The sequence below is a fragment of the Amphiura filiformis genome, chromosome 14, assembly GCF_039555335.1.
Source record: "Amphiura filiformis chromosome 14, Afil_fr2py, whole genome shotgun sequence".
In the NCBI taxonomy this organism is placed as follows: domain Eukaryota; kingdom Metazoa; phylum Echinodermata; class Ophiuroidea; order Amphilepidida; family Amphiuridae; genus Amphiura; species Amphiura filiformis.
Window position 1 is genome coordinate 19,048,337 of NC_092641.1, and position 10,574 is coordinate 19,058,910.

Sequence of the window (10,574 nt, forward strand, 5' to 3'; positions counted from 1 at the left end):
GTCACCAGATTTACTTTTCTAGTTGCATGATCTTGAAGGGAATTCCCCTCGATTTAAAACTATGATAAGCTAGTAATATACTGTTTTAGATTAAGTTTCGAGCGACCTGGCGTAAATTATAAGAGTTAAGAATTAATCTATTAAGGGATGGGGTATGAACGTTTGGATAGTATTTATTGTGGGACATTAGAGCACATCAGACATATCGAATTGCATTCTGAATACGAAGAATGTCCTGATATCAAATAATTTTGATTTTTTTAAAATTCGCAATGTAATACACATTTTATGGCAAATGATTAAAAATTGATTATGATATTTAACAGTACTCGAAGTAAACTTTATAAATATGATGCTTTATACTTAAAGTGTATGTAGCTGGGAGGAAAAGCCGACGATCAATTGAAAATTGTGACCTTTCTTTTCAGAAAAATCCATATCTTCAAAATCAAAGGTCAAAATTTTCAATTGATCGTCGGCTTTTCCTCCCAGCTACATACACTTTAAGAATATATCATTAGATTATCATCCCCCAAATTTTTCTCCCCCCCACTTTTGAGCCAAAACCCCAAATTACGTAAATTTCCACTTTTTGCTGCAATTTTGTCGATTTTGTTCCCCCCCCCCATCAATGCCCCTCTCTAGTGTTACAACCTTAACCTTACAGAGATCAATCTTCAATTATATTCCGACACCAATGGCAAATTTAACTTTCACTGTAGGTCATACTCTAGTTAACGTTAGGTCACGTGCACTGAAACAAGATAATTTCTGGGTTATTTCTCTGTCAAACGGTAACGTTTCTGTTTGATATTTCCAAATATGCTAATTTATGCATGAAAAAATGCAACTAATTTTTATAACAAAACATTATTTTGTCCAGAAATCAGAAACAGTCTCGATCACTTTCCGCACAATTGCATTATTCAAATATTATTAAGCTTCACTTTCACCCTCCACATTTCCTTCATGTTGACCCTCATCTTTTCTAACGTCTTCAACTTCTCTTACATGTTCTGGTTTGTCTTCGAGTCCCTCTTCTTTATCGCCTTCCTTTTCATCTTCCTCTTCACTAGCATTTTCTACCAGAATCTCCCAGGCAACGACAGCTAAGTGAAAGCGATAAAGAACCATAAACGGATACAGACACAACCGTATTATTCGCGCACCTTGATCGCTGAAGAAAGTATCCATGATGGGGGTAGTAGCCGATTTGCCTCCATCTCGATCAAACCCAAGAGCAATACCTGTCTGTAACCATTCAGCGAAGTTCATCATGATTATATACAAGAGTACCGTCTTGACAAAATCTGGTATCTTCTTGTGACGTTGTGCTTCAATGAGGAGATGACTTTGAGTCCATACTTGTGCAATGATGAAGAATGGGTAGGTTAACATGACGCCATCCATTCCTAACACCTCCGTGTGTGTTATATTTGGGATTATAAGCAAGTGCTTCTTAAGAGTAACACTTCGGTAGGTTACTAAGAACTCCTCTCCGGCTACTATGGACTCATTGATAGTAATAGTTTGATTTTTGATCTCGTCGTAATGCAAATCATACGCAGCAGCGAAAATCCGTAAAATATAGAAAACAAACATGACAATGGCGGTTATGATCAGGAGATACTGCCCTAGACTTGTAGCAGAAGATTTAGCGTCTGAGGTTAACAGCCTTAGAGCTTTTACTGTGATGAATAGAAGTCCAAACCCGTATAACAGGAATAGAAAGCCTTTGTAAATCATGATTCTTATGAACACGACGAGCTCATTCTCTGCACAACGCGAACAATGAGCGAATAGAATCAACGAAGATATGGACACATACAGTATAAATAGTAACACTGAAAATACCTTATGTGTCTTAGGTAACGATAAAGAAGGATAGACATGTTCTTTGTCATGATCTTTCTTATCTGGAACATGGCTCCAGAGTTCGTATAATAATCCAATGGAAATGGTGGAAAACTCGATATAGAATGGCTCCAAAAAGTGTTCAAGTCCTTCAGCGAATTCGTTGTCATCCACATCATTCCTGTTGCCTGCAAGATCTCCGTCTATTGTCCACAGTGGTTCGGTGGTATCTGATATCCAAAGCCATACTTCTGCTCCAATCATTAAGGCAATAAACCCAAAGTACCCACCAGGTAGAACCCTAGGTCGATCATATAGGAACCATGAATAGAGTACCATCTGAGATAATAATGACAACATTCGACTTGTATCTTGTATGAGAAAGACAGGCATGTACACATGATAATTCTTGGAATGGTTATAGATATCCAACGCACAGGTCGCAACGCTACCAATAGCAAAGACGAATATCTGTATAAGAGCCGGGTATTGGTAAACTACGAAACCACCGAAGTTTTTGATTCTCTTCCAAAATGCTTGACCACATGACAACGCTTCTTCCTCCGTTGGCACTACACTGCTAGAAGTACACCGCCTCCACAATATAAAGAATGTTGACAAAGTAAGTAATACTAGCGAGCACAGTGTACGTCCGATATATGGAATGAGGTCCAGACGAAGTAGCTTGAAACTGTTAGACGGGATGAGGATAGGGATTACACCAAATACGATTCCAACGCTACCGATGAAAGAAGCTATCATAACATGCAGTGCTTGAACACCATGTTCAGTAGTAGAGCTCACTGTAGATATCTCATCCAGCGTATCCTTGGGAGTAGCTGTGTTTGGGGATTTGTCGTCGGATGATACGGATCCGTAGTCTCCTTTCTGTAGATTTAAACAAAATTATAAATTGTTATCAAACCAAAGCTAAAATTCAAGTCTTTCCAGGGTGCTTTGCATGAAATTAAGCTAGCTCATACGAAGGCCTTTCGTTCATTTGGCTTTCTCGAGGCAGTGGCGTCAGCGCATGATACACGCGCGATCAAAGGTGGGGGCTGTGCGTATATGTTGCAATCGCTTCGCGCTGCAACTCACGCTATAGATGTACCGGTTTTGATCGTGCCTGCATCACGATTCCAAGAGGATATGGCATAGTACGTTAACCTCGTAGATCGTGTGCAGGCGAGCATCGTATTTTGTGAAAACAAAAAAAAAAGATTCTCTCTTGAAGGCATCAGCCAACATAATTACCATAATTCTAATGAATAGGACTCTACACCACCGAAGATAATATAGTTTGCGACACTCTTTCTGCAGAACGCGGCAAAGTTACCACCTGGAATAGTGCATGATATGATAATAGTAAGAGAGAAGGTCTATGAAATATTCATAAGGGCAGTTATGATACGTCTTCATCCCTTAACGTCAGAAATTTGAATGATTTGTTTTTCTTCTTCGGGAAATCACAGAGTATGTACTTGTGCGAGTGAAACGTACAGTGAATGAACTCAGCATAATATGAAATTTCTATGATGGTCTTAATCACTGTTCTTTGACAACGTAACGACCAGTACAGGGCAATACATTCAAAAATAATGTAAACTCATTGCTATGGTAATTAATCTTGTTACATCGTTACTTCTACAGGGAAAAGATGTCAGTATAGATTATAGGTAACATGATGCAGTCATGTCTACAGTAGAATTCATCTCGACCTTTGCAGGACTTAAACCCCATTAAAAGCTATTAAACCAAGATAACACTCATTGAAACAGCTCAACTGATTAAATCGGATCTTCTCTGGTTGTGCACAAGTGTCTGTTTTACATGTGCGATATCGCAATAAAGCTGGTATTATAGCTTCAGTTGGGTAACCGATTATAAAGGAAACGAAAGGAAACAATGGTATGTGACCTTTGTTCACGAAATGAGACAATGGCCTGCTTTTTGTAAACCAGCATTCTTGAAAATGAGCAACATAATGATTGTTGACTTAACACGGTTTGGAAATAATTTCTTCATATTTTTGGTGTTATCTGTCGTTTACATATCCTTCCTAAAACACAAAAGTGCGACGCTCTCCAAACACCTAAATTAGCTAAAAATTTAGGACATGTTACAAAACTATATTTTCTAGAATTTCATAGAATAGTTTAAATGTAGCTTGTACCGTTTTTTGTGGCATCCTTCAGAACGGAGCGGTCCATTACCAATATAGCTCAATATTTTCGGTCAAATCTCCATTCAATTAACACGGGGAGTTGGCTAGCTATGAGCTAGCTATGCTTTGCCCTCACTCATATTCTACGAAAGTGCGACCCCTTCTGAACATCTAACCTAGCTGTAATTTTATGTCATGTTAGAGAAATATATAGAAGTTTGGAGAATAGTTTAAATATTGCAGGCGATGTTAACTAGGCAATGCCCATATACCTATAACATACACTGTTTGTAGAGGTCACGCGTCAATGGTGAGAGCACTGTGTAATGTGTATAGGAAAACGGACAGTAACTACAGTATGATGTTAAAATTTAAAGAATTATATGATCCATACACATTACTCGTCCCGTTTCCGCATAGTAAAAATAAATGCAATAATAAGAAAACACAACATATTTATTACATAGGTTTATAACTGAATCTGAAAGTGACTTTTAGAGATTTCTGTAGTGTAGAGTTCCTAATAGTTTTGCCGAGTTTTTTGTTGTTAAGGGGTACTGCACCCTTGGCCAATTAATGTGCCTATTTTTGCATTTTTCTCAAAAATTATAGCGCATTGGTGACAAGTAAGATATGTATATTATAGGGACAAGGATTACAACTACTGCACTGGTAATTTTATTTCAGCACAGACAACAGTCAAAAATGAGATGAAACCAATATTTGATCAATAAATCAATAACTACTTGCCTTGAGTTGCTGAATTTTCAGTGCAGTAGTTGTAGTCCTTGCCCCTATAATATGCATATCTTACTTGTCACCAATGTGCTATAATTTTTCAGAAAAATGCAAAAATAGGCACAAAATTGGCCAGGGGTGTAGTACCCCTTAAAGTGATCTTATTATTACGGTTATAATGATTATGGTTCAAATGTGTAACTAATAGGCAATATTCACACAATAATGTGTTCAGGATTTAAAAATATGAAAATAACATTTCATATATTCTACTTGTATCATGCAAAGTAGCGGGAGAAAATTCGCCTTATTAAATGACCACATGACCTGATTTTGTGGCAGCTATAGACACTAGGATGCAATGTATACCAAACGATCACGCGACTTCCATACGGCATGAGTACTCCCTTTTAAAGGGATTTTTAATTCTGTTTAGCAACGTCGCAAGCATGGTGGGTTATAGATTTTCATTTTATAAAGTTTGAGGTCATGTCGACAAACCTCTTTGCTCTTTTGCACTCAGCATAAAGGAAGTTATTATTTTCATGTACTTGGACACCGTTTGATGAACGATTTGTACAAATATAGTGTCAAGGTCTAAGCAGGGAAGTGAGAGTAGACTCTCAAACCGAAAGTGTCGGTTAACTATATAAACGTTTCTTTAATTTTGCCATTTCTTTGCTTCGCAACGATGTAATAGCATATATATAATAAATAATATCAACCTTATACTTGAACTTGAGAAAAAACTCTCCAAATACATTGGCATCTTAAAGACAGAAACTACGAATCTGCGAGATCAAATGGTCTAGACAGGGCAAGTTCATACTGTAATGCGACCAAAAGATGTCAATTATGCCTCTGGGAGAAATATTTCATAATAGGTTGCGATTTCCAAACGCCGTGATCGCACGCCCGTCGATTTATTCAAAACCACTCTCCTGTATCGAAGTGAGTTCGCTTATTTAGCCAGTTTTGAAGAATGTGCACGTTCGAAATGAACGTGGAGACATCGTTGAAAATGCACAAATTATATCCATTTCGCAATATTGTTAGGATGAGGAAAATACGAAGGAAAGTTAAACTATTAATGTGATGCCTTTTGTTTGTAAGAAATCATTACAATAACAATAAAGCAACAGGGAGGTGTGAAAATGTGTCTTCATTCATACGCGCTGTTCGTTCGTACAGATGGTCCATTGAAATACATGTGAAATACATGTGTAATAATAATATTCGGGAAACACTAAAAAATCAATACATTTTAAGAAGCATGTACTGCATGTTAGACCTGCTCTAAAATCAAATGAGTTCGAATTAACGTTATCACATATATCGCCGTTAAAACAAATGTTTGTATACTGTATCCAAAATCGTTGGTTGACTATACAGCCCATTCATGTATAAACGTACGTTTAAACGCACGGTCCACGTGCCGCGGTTTGAGCATCGTAATCTCTCTAATAACTGCTGATAAACTTACCACATTGAACAGCAGAACTGCATTGTTTGCATAACAATAACTGGGTTTATTGCCCACCTATTATTTTGTCTTACAAAATGAAATTGAAATTAATATCTCTCAGGTACAGGGTCCATGACAAAATGTATGCTTTCCACCGACACCAAAATTCATGGCAAAAAGCAGAGATGAGGGCTATTTAGGCAAGGGGGTATAGGCCTATATCATATAACGAAATTAGACAATTTTTTCTTATTTAAAAATTATTTTCTTATTTTTCTATATTAAAATCAACTCAGTGCTAAAGGCCTGGGCTAAGTTTACGTTCCTTTAAGTACTATCCAATCAAGAATCAAACGTCGAAATATACTTGAAAGATTCCACTAATTGCGTGCATGTGCTCCTTTGCATTACGGTAAATTTCACGTATAAAGAGCTCCCTCCTGAAAATCCTAAGAACAATTAAAGGTCCGTGCCTAATAGTGTGTGACTAAACTCCAGTAATATCAAGGGAGCCATATGTGCGCCATTGGGCGAATCTTACCAACACCTACATAGTAACAAACAACTTTACTTACCTGTTCATCACCCATTAATGGTTCGTCCGCCATGTTGAATATGAACCACTTACGGCAAAGAATTGGCTTTTGAATACTTTTTATCTTGAGCGAGAATAGGTTTTATGGAATTTATGTCACAAACTACTGAATAAATCAACGATGAAGTATTTTCCAACTATTTCCGACTACTACCCCGGGCTGCTATCACGACTACTATGCGTGTTGTTCCAAATATCTCATGTACACCCTCTGTAGGTTCTTGGTTCTTACATAAATATCGATTCTTTACTCTATTGCACTTCTTTTTTTTTTTACTCACCCTGTACATACTTTTTTCTGATGAGGGGTGGGGCTGTCGATCGGATCACACCTCTTTAAAATAAAACAAGCATGTGTTGTTTTATCGTTTTATCGTTTTACTACTCTTTTAATTATTGTAGATCAGTTTTTCTTGAATCAGTTCAGCACGGTATCATCATGCAATACTCTCGGTTGAGTAATATGGGGGAAATCCCTGTGTGTGAAATATCTGATTTACCGGTTTACGTATAACCATGATATTAACAACAGAGAATAACTAGGCCCTAGTTATTATTATCGCATGCAGTTTGTGATCGCAAAAATCATCAAAATTCAGATTTTAGCCCCTCTGTTAGTAGCTGTTAGTGTATGTGTTTACTACGCGGTTGAGTGCATGGCGGCATTAGAGCTATGTGAGCTTATAGCTGGTGACTAGTGGAAAATACAGCATCTGTGTTTTTTCTCAAAACCCCAAATGTTCCCTTCATCCAATCAGAAAAGTTTTTATCTCGAACGAAAGGTAACACTTCCCGCTAAAAAACGTAAACTGTACATTGAAAACGTAAAAACAAAAATTCCTATCGTTTATTCTCATTCTTCAGTTCTTAGTTAAATATTTATTTACATTAATTCACTTACATAACACTCTTTTATTTATCAAAATTTTAGTAACTCCCCTTTTTCAGAAATAAATTAAACTTGTTTTCTGTTCTAGTTTCGCGTACTGCGATCTCGTTCGTGTATTATTATAGAGCGTACTACATACTCGCACTTCGACCAGCGTCTTCCACGACGCATTTGCTGTTGTTTACCGTGTAATAGACGGCATACAGAAACCAATGAAATTCAGCGCTAACAAGCTAAGCCACAGCCACTGACTAAGAATAATGAATCAGAACCACAGAACTAGGGTATTCGCACGTACGCATCATCACAATTTCCATTGGTTTTTTTTGCATGACAGTATGCGCGCACATCATATTTTAATCAGGGCCCGTGATTTTAAACCTCCCCCACATCAAAATAAGGCTATTGAACAATGAAGTGACTGTATGCAATTCGCTCAAGCATATAGATACCAGTCCCTCAGGGCCGTTCCTAGAGATTTTGCCGCCCTAGGCAAAGCCTCTCCTTGCCGCCCTACCAAAGCATACCTCGCCCCCTTTTGATTTTTCCTCCCATTTTTTCTTTTTATCCGCCCTCATTTTTTCTTCCCTTTTCTTTCTCCATTCCCGTTTTTCTTTTTTCTTCTTTGTTTTTGCGCCCCTCTGCGTTTGCCGCCCTAGGCGACCGCCTTACCTGGCCTAATGGTCGGAACGGCCCTGCAGTCCCTTGCCTTTGTTGATAAACATTGAGGTCAACTCATCTGTAGCAATCTTCGATTGAAAGTGCATTGTTGTATTTTTAAATCGAACGATAATTTGCGTACTTAAAAGTACGCAAATTATCGTTCGATTTAGGGTTCTGCCAAAAAACGGTGGAAGTTGACTTCCATGAGCGACAAGCCAAAATAGCGCATTTTCCATAGCGTTACAAAAGGGGCAAATTTGACATTTGTAATGTTAAGGTATAACCACTTTGGTTCGGATCAAAAGTGTTGAATCTGAAATAATTACAAAATCTTAAATTTCTCAAAGGGTGCAGCCGGGTGTGTGGTTTTGGTTATTCCTGAGTTAGGATTAGCTTACACGAAATAATTACATGAAGGATCGACCGTAGTTTTCAAATGTAGGTTAACCCAATGTAGGTGGAATTGAACAATAACTAATATTTGTGTTAATCACAGGTCACTGGTTAGTTTATTTACTTGTGGATTGTTCACTTTGAAGTTGCAGTCAAGTCAATTATTGCTTAAATCTACATACCATAATAAATAAAGCGATATATCTGCTTTACTCATTGGTAGTAGATACTATCTTTTACTTTGAGGACTGATTACTGTTGTGTTATTTACCTGAAGATCAGCATTTGATCATATATAATAGCACCTGCCTGCCAAGTAAAATAACAGCATGGTGACAATTTTCTAGTCCGAAGGTTCCCTAGTCCGAAGGCTCCTTAGTCCAAAAGGTTCGCTAGTCCGAACACGTAATTTACCATTCGCTAGTCTGAATTCTGAAAAAGGTGCGCTAGTCCGAATATCGGGTTCGCTAGTCCGAAGGTTCGCTAGTCCGAATAATAAATAAGGTTCGCTAGTCCGAATATAGAATAAGGCTCGCTAACCCTAACCTAACCCTAATAATAACCCTTACCCTAGCCTTAACACTAACCCTAACCTAACCCTAACACTAACCCTAACTCTAACCCTAACCCTTATTCTATATTCGGACTAGAGAACATTCGAACTAACGAACCTTCGGACTAGAGAAGTCACGGACTTTCCAATAGACGCTAAATCCAACAACTGCCTTGTGTCATATTTTTCTGGTAAATCTAAACATATTTAAGTTTTAATGACAATTAACGATTGGAATGGGTATGTTTGTAACTCTAGCTTATTTTTGTAACAATTTTCAACATAATTTTGTCCCCTAAAAATTCTCAAATGTAAAGTTTAAAAATGGCTGTCATTGGTATTAGCTCCAAAGTAGGCATGATCTTTATAATTATAGAGACGAAATCAGACATAAAATTCGTTGGAAAAACTTAACCAAATAATACGTGATTTACAAGTATATAGCGGGCCTCATGCAACATTATTGACCTGTAACTAATGTTAAAATAACTTTACGAAACAACAAAAAGAATTTGGAAAGAAATTTGGTAACTAAACCATTGCAGTACATGCCATTTATTAAAACTATAGGTGCTTATGTAAAATATAGAGCAAATTGCAACTTCTAAAATAAAGTTTCAAGATTGGTGAGACGTAGCAGAACATGGTTTCTAGCAAAAACTTTTTCCAGTCTATCCGCTTTGCTAGGAATCGTCTCACCAATCTTGAGACTATATTTTAAAGGTTGAAATTTCTTGGGGATACAAGTTCTCATACAATATTAAGGACACGCTGAGAGCCATCATGGATATCTGGGTCAAAATCAACAAGGAGCTGTATGTGAGCATAATCATACCATGATCACGTATGATTGCCCTAACAGAGGTTGCTTAAAGTGTGAACCCCAATGAATGGACCAATAACAGAACCACTACGAAGCAAATTTTTTCAATGTGTGAGAACCATGAGAAGTGTGATCTCTGGAGAAATCATCATTTCCCTGGATGTTCGATTGATGCAAACTGTACGAAACTAGATTTACGTCTTTGTAATAAAATGTGATGATCAAACTTATCAAACACTTCTGACTATTCTTTGTTGTTAAATGGTTTATGGAAAGATGTGGAGCCGTAGTGGTCAGCGACAACCTGTAAAGTGTGCTGAGGCTTGTGGATCAACGTCTAGGCGTTGTGCCTGAGCGTAGCGCACTATAAATCACTTCGGGTTTTTTTTTTTTTTTTTTTTTTTGTCTGGGAACACAATGGGCTATTCTATTTGAAA

At 37.4% G+C, this 10,574-nt stretch overlaps 1 protein-coding gene across 1 annotated transcript; it reads right to left on the bottom strand.

Annotated features, from left to right (window-relative positions):
• Positions 1–640: 640 nt before the first annotated feature.
• Positions 641–6,962, bottom strand: LOC140169807 (uncharacterized). Its single transcript, XM_072193111.1, has 2 exons — positions 6,797–6,962; positions 641–2,742 (listed from the first exon to the last, which is right to left on the bottom strand). The coding sequence occupies exons 1-2, from the start codon at positions 6,827–6,829 to the stop codon at positions 937–939; spliced, it is 1,839 nt and encodes a 612-aa protein (XP_072049212.1). The 5' UTR covers positions 6,830–6,962; the 3' UTR covers positions 641–936.
• Positions 6,963–10,574: the final 3,612 nt, after the last annotated feature.